The 20707-nt window shown below is 46.1% G+C and overlaps 1 protein-coding gene across 3 annotated transcripts in view; it reads left to right on the forward strand.

Annotated features, from left to right (window-relative positions):
* The window catches only part of PHIP (pleckstrin homology domain interacting protein), a 339268-nt gene that overhangs the window by 135545 nt on the left and 183016 nt on the right, over positions 1-20707 (forward strand). For all 3 annotated transcript variants that reach the window (XM_050950076.1, XM_050950077.1, XM_050950079.1), the window contains one exon: positions 20494-20647. In XM_050950076.1, coding sequence (XP_050806033.1) covers positions 20494-20647 — 154 coding nt within the window. The remainder of the gene's footprint in view (positions 1-20493; positions 20648-20707) is intronic.

Below are 20707 nucleotides of genomic sequence, written 5' to 3' on the forward strand. Positions count from 1 at the left end.
CTGGCCAGGCGCCCAGCTCTGAAGGCAGTGTCGCCACCAACAGCAGCAGAGAACTGCAAAAGTAAGTATGGCAATGACATATGATCCTGCCCTTACATCTGCGTAACACTTGACCTTTGAACTGTTAGGAGTGGCTGCAGGGGGCTGAGGCAAATTTTGGGGTGGATATAACCCCTGAAGGCCCCTCTAATGCCACTGCTGCCTATGTGGCTGACTATTAAAATATCTTTTTTGTTTTTGTTTTGTTTTTTGGCCAATCTCAGTGTTGTTATTGGTCTGTGGTTTAATGCAGCTCTTCAGCTCCTGAACAATCAAGCCCTCTAATATTGTCTCAGTCTCAGGGCTGTCCTTTGGGAAAATGGCACCCTGGGCAAACTTCTATTTTGGCACCCTTTCTTTGGAGGTGGAGTGGGATTGGGGGTGGAACTGGGCTGGAGGGGCTTGGGCTGTCAGCCCCACGCGTGGCGGGGTTCCGGCTGTCAGCCATGCTTAGAACTGTCAGCTCACAACCCCCCACATAGTAAACTTGCGACCCTCAGTTTGATACCCCTGCTTTAAAGGGATAAAGTATCTTCAGAGTAGGGCTAGAATCTTACTCTTACTCATTCTTTTCATCCTGTAAAGAATGACTCTGATTGTCTGATGAAGGCTAACTTGACTGCATTTTTGTAGTCATTAAGACATCAGACACTAAAAAGAATCTACGGTTCTTCTTAAAAAGAAGCAATTTAAATGATGTACTATATGTTATCAATGTCATTTTGTTTTAATAGTAGTGCGCAGGGTGGATAAAATCATAGAAAAGCTGATCTTATTTTTTAATCTAATGATTTTTAATTTTTTTTATTTACATTTTTTATTTGTGTGTGGACAGTTCTTTATAAAATGGGAATAGAGTAATCTTAAAATGCTAAAGTGGATGTTTTGTACTTGCTTCCTAATTGTAAATAGAATTTCAGATTATACCTAGTGATATTTTTCTACTAAATTGCATATTCCATAAGCTTAACCCATGTGGCAGCAAGTCTCAGTGCCCAAATCAACTGACTCAGGCTTGCACTAAGGGGTGAAAAATAGTAGTGTAGATATTTGTGCTTAGGCTGAAGCCCAGGCTTTGAGACCCACTCCCTCGCTAGGTTCCAGAGTCCAGGCTCCAAACCAAGCCTACATATCTATTCTGCTATTCTTATTGCTGTTGTACAAGCCCAAGTCACCTGACCTGAAGTCTGAAACTCACTGCTGTGTTGTTTTTTTTCGGTGTAAACATACTGTTAGACACCTAAAGTATTTGGGTGTTTTTCAAAATTCTGCCCAACATTTTATTTTTCAATATTTTATTTTCTGTCTCTAGCAGTTTTGTCAAAAGGCAAAGATGATAACTGTGACACTGGTATTAAAAAAACAAAACAAAATGTATAACTTAGTTAATAACTTTTTATAAAATGTCAGTAGTACAGATTTTCAAAATTAGTTTTATAAAGCCTCAATCTGATTTAAATCAATAACTTTTTTTAAATGATCAATTATTGTAAATGCCTTGATTTGTAAATAATTCAACCCTGATGGCTCACTGTCTCCTCCACCTATCCCTGCTTGCCTACAGTGTTAACACATACGTAGTACAAAGTGTAATTTCTAAAACTCCTCTCTTCCTAAAGTGAACCATTCAAGTTTTCAACAGATTAAAACCCACTAATTCCAGCAAAAGATGCAACTGTCCTCAGGGTCAGTGAACATGCACGTATACAACACAATTTGCATAGAGTTTATGAAGTACCTGTCACTGCCTTTTGGGTCTGTGTCATGTCAGTATGATTTGTGCATGTCAGATAGCCACAGTAGTTAGAGTTTGCCAGGACATTTCTGTCAGTGTGGGTCCCCACACTCCCTGTTTTCTATCTGACTATACCGCACTCAGTCACCGCTTCAAGAATATCATTATTATCGTCTTTCATTTGACTTACATATTTCTCACATCTGATAACAAACATGAAGACTGAGTACCTTGAAACTCATAAAATTGCAGTTGTTAGCTCCTTCATGTCAAAATATTTCATTTCCAGAGGGAAGATCACACTCTTCTAATTCAGGAAATTTCTCCAAGATGTTTTTCTATGCTTGATTGATCTCAAAGAAGCATATATCTTTCTCACTTCAGGTCTTTTTATTTAGTAGATGTAGATGTGTATTCCAAGCAGGTGTGTGTGCGCCCCACATGACAGAACTGGAGACTTTTGCCTAGATCAACGGCATAGTGCCTCCTTCCTGTAGCCCCTCCTCTTGCTATACTGGGCGGTGCTGTCCCGTGCCCGCAATTTGTTCTTACCACCAGTTGGCTGTAGTTGGAGCTCTAAGCAGTTGTTGCTTTGCAATCTTGCAAATGTATATCTTGGCCTAGTTTTATTGAATATAGTTCATAGCTGGTTAGTTAGTAGTGGTAGTTAAAAGTTATAATGTATAGTATATTGGTAGGGGTAGTGCTCCCTAGTGATGTCCTCAGTAGGGTTCAAGTATTGCCCTTCATGTGGAGTGGTGATTCCTAACAGTGACCCCCACAAATGGTCTTTTTCTGCCTTGGCAAAGCCCACCTTAAGGAACACTGTTCAATCTGCAGATCATTCAAGAAGAGGACTCAGATGGCATGGGACCTTTGCCTTAAGCAGGACCTGCTTAAGCAGGCCATTAGGCTTGACCCAATACCAATGCCTTCCTTGGGCTGCAGATTGTCCTCCAGCTGAGAAAGCTGCTGCTGCTTTCCATTCCGGAGCAAGGGCCATGCTGAAGAAGCACAGGAACCTTTCTGCATCATCGGCACCTAAAAAGAAGTCACTTAAGACAGATTGGGAGTGATCCAGGTCCCGAGGTAACTCTTCTGCATCCCCTAAGAAAAGCACGGACTGGCATGAGACCAGCTCCAGTGTGCAGCATGGTGCTGGTGCTTGTGCTTGTGCTTCTGATGATCCCTTAGTACAGGGAAGGCATTGAGTCTGGTACTGATAGGAATGATGTTGGTACTGACAATATCAGTGATGTACCAGGCTGCAATGAACCTACTCTACCTTTCAGTCCCATCCTCATTGCTGGTCCAGGACTTCACAAGTCTGGTGGCTGCGATGGGTCCCCAGCTGGAGCATGCTGCTGACGTCTTGGCGCTGCACCAGAAAGCACCTCTTCCGGGAGTTGGCATGGACACGGTACCGAAGACAATGCAAGATTCTTCGGTATTCCTTGGCACCGACACTGTTGATGTCGCAGATGACATCGACGCACGTGGGTACTCCGGTACCACTGTTTGCATTTGCCTTTGATGACTTTGCCTGCAGCACTGACCTTCCAGTGGTGCTGACTACGTCAAGGGCACCAATCCCGAACTCATTCTGGGCTGTGGATGAGTTAGATCACCTGTTGGCTCCCTTTGGAGTCACCCCTCCCATATCTTTGAGACTCCTCTTTTTCAGACTTGGGCTCCTCATTCTCCTGTTCCACTTCACCTGAGGGCATTGTGGGGCTAATAGTGGACTGATACAGCTAACAAGCTTGGCATGCACCTCGAGGCCAGGATGGAGGTCCCTGGCCCGGTGCCCATTGTGTACCAATACCTTACTGATACCAGTGGCCACCTTAGGCTCAGTGGGGAGTTCCTCCGTTTCAGAAGTCTCACTCATCAGGGTTGAGATCCTTTGCTTGTGTGCCATTGGTGGCTGCAGACCGGTTGCAAGACAAGATACCTGTGGTTCCCCTTTCCGTGAAGCCACCAGAGTTTTCTCATCCGGAGATGCTGCCCCAGGACAATTCAGTGTTGCCTGTTTTGTCCTACCTGGACCTGTGATGCTTGGTTGCTTTGTCCTTGGGTATTCAGGCAGCATTTCTCCAGAATACCCATGAACAGATGGACGTTCTCCAACCCTCTGTCCCTGGGAGAGTGGCCCTTCTGATTAATGCAGTGATCCCCAATGTGGTGCCAGCACTCGCTGGGGCATTTTTGTGTGCCTGCCTAGTGACAAAGTGTGAAAAGTAGTGCCCAGCAGGGGAGAGATGCCGCGGCCCCGCGCCTTCCGGGGACAGAGAAGCTGCAGGCTGTGGGCACCCGTGTTCTCTGTCCCCAGCTGGTGCAGGGCCGTGGCTTCTCTCCGAAGCTGTAGAGAAGCCACGGCCATGTGCCCGCCGGGGACAGAGAATTCCGGGACTGCAGGCTGCGGGCGTAGGTGTTCTCTGTCCCCGGCAGGGCGCAGGGCTGTGGCTTCTCTCCGACTTCTCTCTGCAGTGTCCAGAACTGCCAAAAAAAAAACAAAAAGAAAACAAAAAACAAAACAAAAAACACCACAACACCGGAGAAGTGTTGTTTTGTTCCGGTACAGCAGGGGTTCTTTTGGGACCTTTCTGGGGTCACAGGCTATTGCATAGGGGGTCGTGAACTATCAACCTCCACCTCAAACCCAGTTTTGTCTCCAGCATTTATAATGGTGTTAAACATATACAAATGTGTTTTTAATTTATAAGGGGGGGGTCGCACTCAGAGGCATACTGTGTGAAAGGGGTGACCAGTAAAAAAGTTGGAGAACCCCTGCGGTACAGGGATACATGAGGGGTTTTATTCCCACATAGCCCCAAACTCATGACTGTGAATGACAGGGCACAGCAGAACAGATTCAAGTCCTGCCCCAAAGACAGAGACTTGAAGTGACTAGATCTTCTAGGCAGGAAGATATCCACCTCATCGTCACTTCAGGTGAGTATTGCAAACCAGGAAGCCGAACATAGCTAAATATGACTTCCTTAGCTGGTTGGCTATGGCTATGTTTGAGCAACTGTTGCCTGAGGTCTCCAGGGTTGAATTCCGGGTGTTTGTCACTGAGGGCTGCTTGGTGGCAAAAATGTTGTTGCAATCTGCCCTTGATGTGGTGGACACTTCAGACAGGGCTGGTGCCTCCGCAGTTACTATGAGAATGGCTTCCTGGCTCCAGAACTGGGGGATTATGCTGCAAGTCCAGCAAACAGTTGAGGATTTGCCCTTGGATGGCCAAACCTTGGTTTTGGACAAGAATGATGAAACCCTGCATTCTTCTAAGGATTTGAGGGCTAGCTGTGGGTGTGTGTGCCATCTATGTACAGGCCACAGCAACCTTTTGTGTGTCCTTCCCCCTGAGATAGCAAGACAATCCCAGGAAAGGGATAGATCTCACAAGATGAAGCACTCAAGCTCATGACCCAGCTTCTCTGCACATCCTCCTTCCGCATCTGCTAAGTTCCCATTTTGACTCGTTGGACCAGAGCACCGTTCCAGTTGTTCTTCCTCCATTGCCATCCCCCCAATTTATTTGGGGACAGACTGGCTTGCCTTTACAATGCCTGAGTCTTGTTAATATCTGGCAGCTGGGTCCTAGACACTTTCAGATTAGGCTACACCATCCAATTTCTGTCTGCCTCCTCCCCGTCCCTCTTCAGGGACCCCTCTCACGAGCTACTGCTCTTCGAGCAGATCAGCTCTCTGATATCATTGGGATGGTGGAGGAGGTTCAGCGAGAACACTACAATTGCAGGTTCAATCCCGGTATTTCCTGATACTGAAATCCAAGGGCAGGATGAGGCCCATCCTTGACCTCCGTGGACTCAATAAGTTAATCAAATATGTGCAGTTCTGCAGGGTCACTCTGTCAGCTAGCCTCTCTGCTTTGTCTCAGAATGACTGATTCTTTGAGTTCTTGCACGTCTACTCTACTTTAGGTGTGTGTGCACTGTGAGCACAGTTGCTGGAAATTTTTCCCTCAGTCATACCCCTGGGGTCTGCTTTGACAGCCTATGGTGCCATGTACATACACGCCTGTATAAGGGGTCTGGCCAATCCTGCATCTTCTGAGTTCCTTCTTTCCCCCGTGACAGTTGCTGGAATTGTTCCTCTTGTTTCGTTAAGCTCCTCTCAGTGGAAGATCCTTCTCTGTGGTCTTAGTTTCCTACCTTCCTTTTGTTTCTTTTGTCCCAGTTCTTTATTTCTGGTTTGGACAGTTGTGAAATTGTTGTACGTAGTTAGTTGCTGTTTTCGCTGTGTTAGCAGAGTCTTCGTTCACTCCTGCTACTGGGCATTCCTGAGTCTGTGTGTTTCAAACTCTGTGCTGCCTGCGGCAAGCCTATGCCTGTGAGTGACCCACACTCCAGTTGTCTGAAGATCCTGGGAGAGAGACTCATATTAGGGATCGCTGTCAAATCTGCTGGAACTTCAAGCCCCATACTAATAAGATCCTGGAGACCAGGTTGAAGTCACACCTGACAGAGGCAGTGCTCTGACTCTCATCGAAGCTGAGCCAGTCAGACTGGCCCAGAGTACCTCGGGGTCAGTGCAAAGTGCTCCTCCCATCCTGAGAGTCTCTCAGCACCATTTCCTGTCATTGCTGCCAAAGAAAAAACATAAACAGCTGGCTTAGAGGGGGCATTCTCTGACTGAAGAAAGCCAAGCAGAGGAGCACTGCAGAATGTGAACTGACTCTGGCTACTCCTCTGTCGCCGCTCCAAGGACAGTACCATTGACTCCATCCTGTATGCAGGCTCTGCTGAGTCTGGTCCCAGTTCAGCCTTCAGCACCACAGGGACAACTGTGGCACCAGCAGGATCATGATGCTGTCTATCCCGGAGGTGTTTGTTGCAGCCAGGGACTTACTGGTGCTTTTGGTAGTGCCATTGGCGGTAAAAGAGTCAGCAACGTCAGTGTTGGTGAGCAGAAGGGAGTCTGTTGTTCCGATCTCTTGTTTGGTACCACTGAGAGGGAAACCATTCCTGCTGGCCTTGACACAGGTCTCCCCACTGTGGCACTATTCCCTGGCATTCAGTGGTACCACCCCTCCATTGTCCCCGGAGGAAGGCTCGTTGTGAGACTTAGAAGTGGAATCATATCCCCACCTGAGGAACTGTTCCAATACCCCGCTCCCCATCCCAGTCACCCTTATTTGGTTTTGGATCCAAGTATAGCAGTACCCCCAAGTGCTTGGCACAGAGAGCATTATAGGTGCTGGAACTAGGAGTGCTGAGGGTACTGCCGCATCCCCTAGGTTGAAGTGGATTTCCTTTATATACAGGATTTATAGTTTGACTCAATGGCTCTCTCAGCACCCCCACTATTAAAATAGTTCCAATACCCCTGGTGGGCATTGACCTATGAAGTTGCAATAACCATTTTGGAACTCATGGGGTTTTCCCCTGGATGCTGTGCCTCCTCCCAGGCTCTCATACTCTGTGGTCTTGGAGAGGAGAGCACCTCCGTCCCATTTAGCAAAATCTGATCCAGAATGTGGTACCAAGTATGGTACGGATCCTCAGGACCAGATTGGTGCAGAAAGAGAAGTGGAGGACCCACTGCCAGTGCAGGCCTCTTCATCATCTTCCCTAGATGAAACTGTGGCAGGGGTGGGCCTGTCACCTTCCCATGACGACTTCATCTCTCATCTGGAACTGTTGAAAAGAGCGACCTCGACCCTCGGGCTGGAAGTGGAGATAGTTAAAGAATCCTCCCATAGCCTGGTCGATATTTTGACCCTGTGGACGGTGGCTTTCTTTCTCTCTCAAATTCCATTCTCTCTCTCTCCCCCACATCAAAGAGAGCCAAAAAGCAATATTTTGTTCCCGCTCAAGAGTATGAGTACTTTGTACTCCCAGCCCCCTCCTGGGTCCCCGACGGCCAACAAGAGGGACAGACAACGGCAACAAACAGTGACACTCCCAAGGCAAAAGACTCAAGAGACTAGTCTTTTTGCTAAAAAGGTTTATTCTACACTTGATGTTGAAATTCAGGGACTCACTTCCCCAGGAGTCCGGACAGCAGTTCTCTGTTCTGGTAGCCGAGGGAGGAAATTTGTAGCCAGGGCTTCCCTGGAGGCCACTCTGGATAAGGCAGATTCCGTGGATAAATCCATGGTTTCTGTGGAGGTCAGGCACAGATGCTCTTGAATCCAGTCCTCAGGACTGCCAACAGAGATCCAGCAGTCCATTCTGGACCTTCCGTTGGAAGGCACTTTGCTCTTCTTAGAGCAAATGGATGGAAAGCTCCATGGCCTGAAAGACTCCACAGCCACCCCCAAGAGCTTGGGTCTTTATGCCCCAGCATTCCACCTGTTTCTCAGCTCTTATGCCCCATCAGGACCTGCAAAAGAAAAGAAACAGGAGTTCTAGATGCAGGTAGCTGCCTCAGCAGCCCTACCTGGCCCATCCAAATATATGAGGGCAGCCAAGCAGAACTTTTGACAACCGAGGGCATTGTACCAGTTCCTGTACCACAGCATCCTGTCCCCCTTTTGTTTTCGGACTTCCTGTCCCACTTCAGCGCCGCATGGTCTCTTGTCACGACAGACTGCTTGATGCTGAACACTGTGGAAATGGGTTATACACACCAGTTTATTTTCACCACCGCCACAGCTCCTCCCCCCCCATCCCTCTTCCAGGACCCCTTTCAGGAGCAGCTTCTGGCACGGGAGGTGCAAACACTCCTCCAAGGGGGACTCGAGGGAAGGGGTTTTATTCTTGGTATTTCCTAATTCTAAAGGCCAAGAGGGGGTCTCTGACCCATTTTAGACATGTGCCATCTCAACGGCTGCCTCAAAAAGCTGAAGTTCCACATGGTGTCTCTGGCCTCCATCATCTACTCCTTTGTACTGGTATGTCTTCTCGACTTGAGAGATACTTTCTTCCACATCTCTATTTTCCAAGGGACAGACGGTTTCTCGAGTTCATTGTAAACCAGACTCACTACCAATTTATGGTTCTTCTGTCCAGCCTTTTGGCAGCACTGAGGGTTTTCATAAGATGCGTGGCGGTAGTGGTGGCCTTCCTGAGAAGAAGGGTACAAGTCTACTCCTACCTCCATAACTGGCTGGTCAAAGACTGGGTGGAGGCCCAGGTAGAGGCCAGTATCCACCTCCTAGAGTCAGCCTTTCAGTCACTGGGCTTGCTTATAAATGAGCCTAAGTCTACCCTTGTCCCTGTACAGAGGATAGAGTTTACTGGAGTGGTGCTCAATTCCTCTCAGGCCAAGGCTTTCCTCCCAGAAGCTTATTTCCAGATAATGGTGTGATTAGTAGCGCAAGTGAAGGACAACCTGGTCAGGATGGCCCATTTCTGCCTCATACTATTAGGCCACATAGCTGCATGCATATATGTGCATGCAGAATGCGAGGCTACGCCTCAGACCACTTTAAGCATGGCTGGCCTCGGTGTACTCATTGAGTCGCCATCACCTGGATTTGGGGCAGGAACTGTGAGCACCAGTCTTTGACTCCCTCAGCTGGTGGATGGATCCTCTATCTGTTTGCTCAGGCATCCCTTTCGCCAAACTCCAGCCCTCATTTTTCCTAGTTTCACATTTGTCAGATCTAAGATTGGGGTTTCACCTAGGGCACCTCAGGATGCAGGGCCTGTGGTCCCAAGAGGAGCTATCTGTACATATAACTCTCAGGGAGCTAAGAGCGGTTCGCCTGGCCTATCAGGTGTTCTTGCCGCACATCATGAACAAGAATGTGTCTAGTGTGCACGGACAGTACAGCAACCATGTTCTTCCTCAACAGCAGGGAGGAGCTCACTCTTGCCCCCATGTCAGGAAGCTGTCCACTTGTGGGAGTTCTGAGTAATGCACTCAATCCACCGCAAAGCTTCTCACTGTCCAGGCGCTCAGAATGAGTTGGCAGATCACCTCAGCAGCTCTTTCTCCAGTCACTATGAGTGCTCTCTTTGCTTCGACATAGTAAAGGCAGTTTGCCAGCGATGGAGGACTCCCCGGGCAGACCTGTTTGTGACAAGGCAGAACAGGAAATGTCATCAATTCTACTCGCTGCGAGACCACAGACAGGCTCACTCATGGACACTTTTCCTGTTCCCTTGTGCTGGATACCTGCTCTATGCCTCTTCTCCCCCGCCCCCTTCCTGTAGTGCACAAGATCCTACTGAAGATCAAGTGAGACAGAGTGAGTCAGTCTTGTGGTCCCAGCCTCGCCACACCCACACTGGTTCACCGCACTGCAAGGCTTTTCAGTAGCAACTCTGATGCCACTACCTCTCCTCCCAGACCTGATACTGCAGACCAGTACACCATCAGTTAAAGTACACCTGGCAGCAATTTCGGCGTTCCATGCCCTGGTGAATGGGCAATCGGTTTTCTCCCATGAGATGTCCATTCATTTTCTGAAGGTCCTAGAAAAAGAGACCCTCAGATTCGGGGGCCAATTCTCCTGTGGGACCTGAACCTGGTCTTTTCAAATAACACAGGCACCCCCGTTTGAGCCACTGGCAACATGCCCTATGTTGTACCTTTCTGGAGGTGATCACTTCAGCCAGGAGAGTCTCAGCGATCAGGGCCCTTACATCCTAACCCCCATACACTTGTTTAAGGACAGGGTATAACTTCACTCTCAACCCATGTTCCCCCGAAGGTGGTTTTGCAATTTCATAGTAATCAGGCTATTTTTCTGCAATTTTCTTCCCGAAATCACATGCAGACGGAGAAGCAACGTCTCCATGACCTGGGCGTTAGATGCGCCCTGGCATTCTGCATTGAGAGGACAAAACCATTCCATAGATCCACGCAGCTCTTTGTGGCAGTATCAGACAGGATGAAAGGCCTTCCTGTTTTTCGACTCAGAGGATCTCATCGTGAATTACATCATGCATTCACATGTGCTAAGCAGGTGGGGGGTCCTGCCACAGCTATAGTGACATCCTGTTCTACTAGGGCGCAAGCTTCCTCAGCAGTGTTCCTGGCCCAGCTGCTGATCTAGGACATCTCCAGAGTGACAACTTGGTCCATCAGTACATATGTTTTCTTCCCATTATGCCATCTCCCAGCAAGCTAGAGATGATGCCAGGTTTGGCCAAGTCATGTTGCCGTCAGCATGTCCATGGACTCCAATCTCATCTCCTGGTAGTACTGCTTTGAAGTCATTTAATGTGGAATGGACATATGCAAGCACTCAAGCAAAAACTGTTACTAATCTTTCTGTAACTGTTGTTCTTTGAGATGTGTTGATATGTCCATTCCATGACTTACCCTCCTACCTACCCCTCTGTTGGAGTTGGCTGGCAAGAAGGAACTGAGAGGGTGTGGGGCTGGCTGGACCTCTTATACCTTGAGTGCATGGCACCAGAGGGCACTACAGCTGACCTGATGGATACCACTGAGGGAAAAATTTCCGCTGACTGTGCTCACGGTGCAGACATACCTAACATGGCATGGACATGTGCAACACATCTCGACGAACAACAGTTATTGAAAAGTTAGTAACTGTTTTTTCACTTCTCTGGACCTTCAACATGCGTATGTCCATGTGGCAATTCTGCTGAGTCACAGGATAGATCTTCAAAGGTAGGAGATCACCACTTTTAGTACACATTTCTCCTCTCCGGCCTCTGTTATGCCTTCTGGGTCATCACCAAATGCATGGTGGTTGTCATGGCATATCTCAGGAAGAAGGGAATCCACATTTTCCTTCACTTTGATGACTGCTGGCTGAAGGGTGACTCCAGAGAGGAGGTGCTCACCCATGTTGACACAACGCTACACTTACTCGACCGTTTGGGACTCGTTCTAAAAACTGTCAAGTTGACATTGCCCCCACTCAGCAATAGAATTAATTGGGGCCCAGTTAGCTTTCACAAGGTTGAGGGTGTTCCTGCCAACTGGCTGCTTCCAGATGATATGATAGCTGTGCCTCATTTTGCAATCACAAGCGTCCAGAACAGTCTGCATGTGCTGGAGCCTGTTGGGCCACATGTCTGCGTGTACACTGGTGGTCCATCTTCTCAGGTTAAGCATTCGTTCTCTTCAGATGTGGCTGAGGATGGTTTACCACGCTGCCCGGCATTCTCTAAACAGATAGGTTCATCTCCTCCATCAGTCCTAGAGTCCTTGTGCTGGTGGGAGTCCCTGCACAATGTGTGCCAAAGTGTCCCCTTCGTTCTCCCACTCCGACCAACCCAGTGGTTACCAATGTGTCCCTTCTGGGTTGAGGAGCGTATCTGGACTTGCTGCAGGTGTAGGGTCTGTGGTCGAAACAGTAGGCCTTGCTCTGTATCAACATGTTGGCACTTTAGGCCTTCCACAACCTGTGTCATGCTTTCAGGGACTGCAGACATTCAGCGATTCACGTACTCACTAACAATACTGTTCATTCAATACTGTGAACAAACGAGGGAGAGCTCACTCCAGAGCACTCTGTCTGAGGCAAGCAACCAGTGGCAGTTCCGAGTTGAAGAGGGCATCACCACGGTAGCTGTCCATTTACCAGGGGTCTAGAACCGTCTTGTGGATCATCTCAGCCAGATTTTCTCTCTAAGCCATGAGTGGTCCCTAAAGACAGAGGTCCTATTCACAACATGGGGCATCCCCACGATTGACCTTTTTGTGATATGGGAAAACAGGAAGTGTCTCCTATTTTGCTCTGGGGAGTAGGCTCCGTCTCTGACTTTCACTGTAGCTGGATGTCAGCTCTTCTGTATGCCTTCCCTCCTAACCCAGTCCTTCCCCAAGTCATCACCAGACTCGAGGTGAATGGAATCAACTCATCCTTGTTGCCCCAGCATAGAATCATAGAAGATGAAGGTTGGAAGAGACCTCAAGAGGTCATCTAGTCCAACACCCTGCTCAAAGCAGGACCAACCCCAACTAAATCATCCTAGCCAGGGTTATGTCAAGCTGGGTCTTAAAAACCTGTAAGGATGGAGATTCCACCACCTCCCTAAGTAACCCATTCTAATGCTTCACCACCCTCCTAGTGAAATAGTGTTTCCTAATATCCAACCTAGACCTCCCCCACTGCAACTTGAGACCATTTCTTCTTGTTCTGTCATCTGCCATTACTGAGAACAGCCTAGCTCAATCCTCTTTGGAACCCCGCTTCATGTAGTTGAAAGCTGTTATCAAATCTCCCCTAACCCTTATTTTCTGCAGACTAAATAAGCCCAGTTCCCTCAGCCTCTCCTCATAAATCATGAGTCCTAGGTCCTCCCATATCATTACCTGACCATGGCTGAGGCAGCACTGGTTTTCTGATCTCCCTTCATTTTTGTTCTCTGATCTGGATGGCTGATTTAAAAATATCCTATCACCAAACTTCAAAGGATATTCTCTGTTTTACAGTTTTGTGGCGGCATAATTTCATAATTATTAGACACCTTAATCTCCCATGCAGGAACTACTTTAATTCTAATGCCCAGTTTTTAACCTGTTGAAGGCTAGTACTATTAGCAGAGGGAGAGATGCTTGAAGATCAAAGACTTCAAATTTAAAATATTCCAGGATCCAGTTAAATGAATCTGGTTCAGTTTACACCTCATAAATTTTGTGCTGAGAAAGCACAGTTATCTTTTCTTCATGTGAAAAATCTGTAGGTATGGCCTGGTATTTCACCTAGTCAGCAGGAATCCTTTCTAAATTCTGCCTAACCTTGTACTTTGGTTTTTCCAATCATGGAAAAACACAGTCTGTTAGGCAAATCGCTGAGTGGTAGCTCACCAGCCAGGTTCGTGGTAGACCATAAATCTATTTCAGCTTGAAGAGTATATATGTGAAGAATTTCTCAAGTTGGGAAAACGGTAACTGACTGAAAGGTTGACTGTCCATTAGTCTTCTGGAACTGAGAGTAACATGCCAAGCCATTCAAGTCTGTCTTAGTCCCACATTTTATCTTGGTAGCATGAGACAACTAACTGCAATAGCATATATCAGCATCAAGAGGGTCCAGAGAGTGCCAGTTTTCAACAAAAAGCACTAAATTTTCTCCTTAACGTAGATAAATGTGATCACACATTACCTGAAACGTATGTTTGAGGAAGACTCAACAGTCAAATGGACTGGCCAAGTTAAGTGTCTTTAGCCAGGAGAGATCATAATTCCAGTGCTATAACAGACTTTCATCATGTGGCTTATTCCCAAATTGGATGTCTTTGCACCTGCCATTAACAAATTTCTAGCTAGTGCTCCAGATGCCCTATAAATACATGTACAGCAGATGCTGGCTGTATTCAGTGGATTGGACTCTGGATTTACTATTTTTCTCCTGCCACTAATAGCTGAGTTTAACCATTCAGAGGACCAAGACAAGATAATTCTTATAGCTCCTTTCTGTCTTAGGTGTCTTTGCTTATCTCATCTTCTAGAGGTAACTGTTACGGGATCATTATGCAATTTTTGGACTTACTGTATCAATGTTTCCTCTGGGTATGTCTCATTTAATCTTGCCATTGGAAGGGCCTCGGGCATTGGTGCAGCTTGGTGCCTCCTGTTCTCTGCCTATGGGGTACGCAATAGTTTTATCTCCTGAGGGCTGTAATACTGTGGTCTGATTCTGGTTGTTGGGTTTAGTGTGTATTTGACTGGGTGGTGTTAGTGACCTGTGATAAGCAGGAGGGCAGACTAGAAGATATGGTGGTCCCTTCTGGCATTAGAGTCACAGAGTTTAAGGTCAGATTTTTAACTCAAACCCATTTTGCCTCAAACTCACTGGAAGCTGAGTGGCTAAACCTTGGGGTTTGTTGCTACTCACTGGATCTTATACATGTATTTTTTTAAATCTAGGAAAGAATCTACATCTAGCAGTAGAATTCCCAGAAAGCAATCTCTTCCAAGCGTGGAATCTTGATCTTCATCAGGGATCCTAGAAATCCATTTGCCACAGAAAAACATGAAATTTGGTTTTTTACAGAGAATCTTTAGTTTTTTACATTTTGTGAAAAAATAAAACACATATTAACAATTAACTAAATTTTACTGAATATACGAGTATCACTTATTCAGTGCACACAATCTCCCCTCCTTATGATTGATTTTTGAATGCACTTTCAATTTACATTGCTAAACATAAGCCATAAACTGCTTCCCGTGTATAGAGGTTCTTCAGCAGTGATCTTCAGTCACCATGTAAGTCAATCCTTAAATGTTTTATGGGAAGACTTCTTAACTGCTTTAATATCCTTCAGGGTTCAAGGTTTGAGTTTACAGGACTCTAACAGGAAACAGAGCAGTCTGTGCTCAGATCATCAGACCTCATTTTCAGAATTCCAACTCTTTGCTTGTTAGATATTGTGGCAAGGCACCCTCTCGGTCTCCCCAGCCTCTGCTGCTTTTAGCCCTGATGAGACAGGCTGGGGTAATTTGGTCCCCCTTGGGACACAGGGGAAGATTGCTCCTAGTATCTGCCCTAGTCCGTTTTAGTGTCTTTTTCTCCCTTGTGGGAGAAAAAACTGCCTCTGCTCCTGGTGGGGCTTGCTATCTTGCTGCTCCTACACTCCTAGCAGCAGGGCTCCTTCTCTCTCTGCTCTCCCCCCTCCTTTCTTCCAGGGAAGTTTTTAAAAAGGTCTCAGGCAGCCCTAAGTTGGAATCAGCTGATCCTAATTAACCTCAGGTGGCTCCCCCTCAGCTGATTCTAATTGATACCTTGGTAACCCTTTCTCAGCTGAACCTGATTGACCCGTAGTTAACCCCCCCCCCCCCCGCCCCGTTGATAGGGAGGAGGGCCTTTTAACCCTCTGGGACTGAATTCTGCCCTTCCCTTGCAGCTGTATGTCCTGAGTTTATCTTTTGGGAAGTACCTTTTTTCCTGTAAATATCAAAGGTAGCTCAAACATGTCCATAATGCTCTATGGCTTTTCCTAGCCCGATTTGCCCTCCTGATGTTTCTGTTTCTGCGCGCACAAACCAATGAGCATCTCAAAACTTCTGCCTTATTCATTAGCATTATACCTTTTAAAGCTTATTTTGGAGCCACCCAGCACACAGTCTACTTAGAGGCCAGAATTTCAGAATTGTTGAAGCTTCTGTATCTACCCACACTAATCAGACTTCACCAGAGTCACCGCCATAAGGATGGGTCAGTCTATTCAGCTATGAGATCTTAGCAGACTCGATTATCTAGAGCATCAAGCTTCTCCAAATCCCCTTCTTTACTACTTCTTTCTTCACTTTGAGAGACAAGAAACAGACCATCTTGAAGGGACAGTAATCTTTCCCTTAAGATGAAAGAATCTCAGGGCACTAGTCTTCTTTATAGGAAGAAAGAACTAGGGAGGGGACATCCTAGAACTCCAAGAGACTGAACAGGTCAGTGAAGATGAAAAGATTCTAGCTTCTGCCATCTCTGTACTCTCTCTCCAGACTATCAGACCACCAGAAATGTACCTGTTTTTCCCGTTAGGACCTGTCAGTAATATTTCTTGTTTATCACTAAAAATCACTACTGTTAGTTTAAAAAGCCATTACTTTCAAGCTGTCTTCTGCCCCCAGGATATATACCAAGCTGTTAACAGTGATAATCCATATGAAGAGTCTAGGAACTCATCTGTACCATTTCTGAGAAAATCTACTCATCAGGACGACATTGTCAGGGACCTTGCAGAAAGGAAGCATGTAAGATGACCCTTTCCGTGCTTCAGGCACACACAGGTTTATAGTAAACTAAGAAGAGATTTTGATTCCGTCTCATGGTTGTCTATGTAACCAATCAAGTTAAATACAAAGAATTTCCTTTATAGCAAAGTTCAGCAAGATTCAGGTACAGATATAGACTGTCTCTCAACCTAGGATTCTTCATCCATATATACCTGTATCTCTAGCGGCTTGTGGTTTGATTTTTTTTGTTGAGAAACGGCTGCACATGAGAGCATCAGGAATTCTCTGACTATTCCTAATGAGATGCCATCAGGGCCATCCGGGGGAGGGGGCAAGTGGAGCAATTTGCCCCGGGCCCCACAGTGGCCCCCACGAGAGTTTTTCGGGGTCCTTCACTTGCTCCGGGGACCCCGGAAAACTCTCATGGGGCCCGGGCCCCCGGAGCTTCTTCTGCTCCGGGTCTTTGGTGGCAGGGGGCGGTCCTTCTGTCCCAGGGTGGAAGAACCCCTTGCTGCTGAATTACCGCTGAAGACCCTGCGTTTCGGCGGTGGGTCCTGCTTCGGCGGTAATTCGATGGCGACTCCCACTTCGGTGGTAATTCGGTGGCGGGAAAAAATTTAGGAATATTTAAAATTTTCTTCTCTAAGATATAATTTTTTTTATGACCAATTAGATGGCTGGAACAGAGATGCTAGTACTTGGCCCTGAGAGATTCTTAAGTTTTTGTTGACTATGATTTTTCCAATAATTATCAAAAATACTGATTAAACTACCAAGAGAAACTTCTAGCTGGAGCACCTTGTAAGAGCACATGTCACGTGACAAAATGAAATCCAGGTAACTCTCCATGGGTTCATTTTTAATGCAAGTCCAAATTCAGTCCTAGTTACACGTGAGCAATCCTACTGAAGAAAATGGGATTGTGCAATTGAACAAGAGAGAATAATTAAGCGTGACGAATCTTTTGCTAGGAATAAAGCACATTCTACTAGGAATCCAGTTTGACAGTCAGGTCTCAAGTTGTCTGTACTAAATGAGTTGGTGATCCTTCTCTGTTCATTTTTTTCATGGACACATGTCTGCATCATGCATGTATAATCACAAATGGCCAGTAGTTGACGGTTTCAGCAGAGAAGTAGTCATCAGGTAGGCATGGTTTTGAGATACATTGATGCAAGCCAAGAGTGTGCCTCAGATTGTCAGTACTTTATCTGTCACATGAATACTTATAGAAAATTTGTTTTCAAGGTTCAGCACCTTTTACTATCACTAAATTCACTGTATTTTTATAAGGAAAGCATAATAGGTCCTTCTCTTTTTAGCCCGCATAATGTCTTGTGACCTGTAATAAACAAGAGTCTCAGAGTTTAAGGCTAAACTCAATTCCCCAAAACAAAAACTTCAGTGCTAAGTTTTTAAAATATGGCCTTAACACTCCACTCATATGCTATACTACTCTATGGTAATAAAATATTGTGTGTAGAAAGTGAAGAAATGAAGAAAGTGTTTTGTTGAGAAAACAGATTTCAATTTATTTAAGCTATTCTCTGGGAGTAGACAACATGATAGATCACTCAATAATTGCCTGTTCTATTCATTTCCTCTGATGCACCTGGCATTGGCCACTCCTCGAAGACAGGATACTGGGCTAGATGGACCTCAAGACAGGACTGGTCTTGACCCAGTATGACCATTCTTATATTCTTACATGGAGTAAAGCATTAACAAATTGGGTGGAGTGATTAGATATCAAGTTATTAGGGGTAAGTTCTAGAGCTACAACTATGTGTTTAATTATTTTTTTTTAAAGTTTATCTTGTTAAAAATACTGAGGGATGGAGCACTTTTTCCTTACTGAGGTGTAATCTAATATTATTAATTCATTGATGGAATATCTGGGGTGATGGCTTAAAAATTAGTCAAACCTGAAATATTAAGAAACTCTTGCAAATCAAAATCATAAATGCTTAATAAACTTATTTCAGATCACAACGATAGAATGTCATTTTTTTTTATTTCGGTTGTGTACAGGAAGGGATTCAGGGAAAGGGGCATGTTTTCTGCAGGTTTTTTTAAATCTGCTTTCTGTGAGGTATCAGGGATGCCCACAGCTGCAGATGTGACTTTGGGCGGAGTGAACAAGGGCTCTGAGGTGACACCGAGCAATCTCTCTCTGAAGTGCTTGATTGGCTAATTCTTGCTTCTGGAATTGGGGTCTAATTGATAACCATATGTGGATTCCAGGAGGAATTTTCCCCCAAGTCAGACTGGCAGTAACCTTGAGTGTTTTTTGCCTTTCTCTGAGATGTTTAGGTGCGGGTCACCAGGTGTATCTGGTATATACCTTATTTAATCATTTTCCTGCCTTGTGGGGGCCTTGGCCACTTGACCTTCCTATTCTCTGCCTGTGGTATATAATAGTCTAGTCTCATGTGGGCTGTAATATTTTGGTCTCATTTTGCTGCTTGGGTTTAGTGTGCAGATGCTGGGTGGTGTTGGTGTCCTTGTAATATACAGGAAATCAGTCTGACTGATCTAGTGGTCCATTCTAGCCTTAAACTCTGAACCTTGTTACAACAAAAAGCAGTCAAGGCTCTAAACCAGGGTGGGGAAACTACAGCCCAGGGGCCACATCCGGCTCTTCAGACATTTTAATCTGGCCTTCAAGCTCCTGCCAGAGTGCAGGGTCCGGGGCTTGCCCTGCTGAGACTCTCCAGCCGGGGCTTGCTTTGCTCCGCTCCGACACTCCAACTGAAGGCTTGTCCCGCTCCGCATGTGCTGTGGCTCCGCGTAGCTCCTGGAAGCAGCAGCATGTTCCCCTTCTGGCTCCTATGCATAGAGTCAGCCAAGGGGCTCCGCAGTTCCCATTGGCTGGGAACCATGGGGTAGTGCCTGTGAACGGGGCAGCGTGCTGAGCCACCTGGCTGCGCCTCCATGTGGGAGCTGGAGGGGGGGACATGCCGCCTCTTCCAGGAGCTGCTTGAGATAAGAGCCGCCTGGAGCCTGCATCCTTGATCCCCTCCCGCACCCCAGCCCCCTGCCCTCATCCCCCCCATCTGCCCTCCAAATCCCTTGGTCTCAGCCCAGAGCACCATCCTGCACCCCCAACCCCTTATCCCCAGCCCCACCCCAGAGTCTGTACCCCCGGCTGTAGGCCTCACCCCCTCCTCCACACCCCAACTCCCTGCCCTAGCCCGGAGCTCCCTCTATATCCTGAACTCATTTCTGGTCCCACCACAGAGCCCAAACCCCCAGCTGGAGCCCTTAGCCCCTCATGCACCCCAACCCCCAATTTCATAAGCATTCATGGCCCGCCATACAATTTCCATACCCAGATGTTGCCCTTGGGCCAAAAAGTTTGCCCAACCCTGCTCTAAACAGTGGGTGAAATCCTGGCCCCATTGAAGTCAATGTGCGTTTTGCCACTGACATCAGGAGACTTCGGATTTCACCCATTACCTTCAAAAGTGAGGTTCTGTCCTAAAAAGTACTCTATAAAAATGATGTTATGGAGTACCATGTCTATTATCTCATAGATTTTCATATCAAATGGGCTCATTTGGAGTAAGTTGTCTTTTTCCTAGCATCAGCCCTACAATCTCACCCTAAAGTCTGACAATAATGCTGTGTTCTTTCTGTATTCATAATCACCCATAACATAAGCTTTGCAGGCCAGACAGTTTGTTGTCCACTTTGCAATCATTTTATCTTCAGATTTTCCTTTCTGATATATGTCTTGCTCCATTAACCTTAAATGGGTTTGCACTAGTATCAGAGGTCATTACTGAAGACACAGATTGCCAAGATGGGCTGTGGTTTGGCCTGTGGAATCTCTGTTGCTGCTGATGGTTAGAACCTCATTTTAATTGTTACTTTAAGCAAAATTTACTTTAAATGCTTTTTTCCTGTCCAGCATGCATTATTGTATATAACATTTCCATCATGTATTTCTGATCTCTCATTTGTCCACAGTATTGAAGAAGCACATTACTTTTGATGATAAACCAAAACACAAAAAAAAAAACATTTTAAAATCTTTGAGTGAACTCTTTTTATCAGACAAGTTTCTTGATGCATGAAAGATTTTGGCTAACTCAGACTCATTATTTTGAAAACTCTTTTCTGCTGTTTACTTTTAGACAAAGTGTACAAGGAGTTGAAGACAAAATCACAAAACTGAAAGTAACTATGGTGGCATGGGACCGCCATGACAACTCTGTTATAACTGCAGTTAATAACATGACTCTGAAGGTTTGGAATTCTTTCACTGGACAGCTTATTCATGTCCTTATGGTAAGTAAAATAAGAGTGGCAGTTTTACTCAGTATACTGTAACTCACATAACCATCATAG

The sequence above is a fragment of the Gopherus flavomarginatus genome, chromosome 4 (assembly GCF_025201925.1).
Source record: "Gopherus flavomarginatus isolate rGopFla2 chromosome 4, rGopFla2.mat.asm, whole genome shotgun sequence".
NCBI lineage: Eukaryota > Metazoa > Chordata > Testudines > Testudinidae > Gopherus > Gopherus flavomarginatus.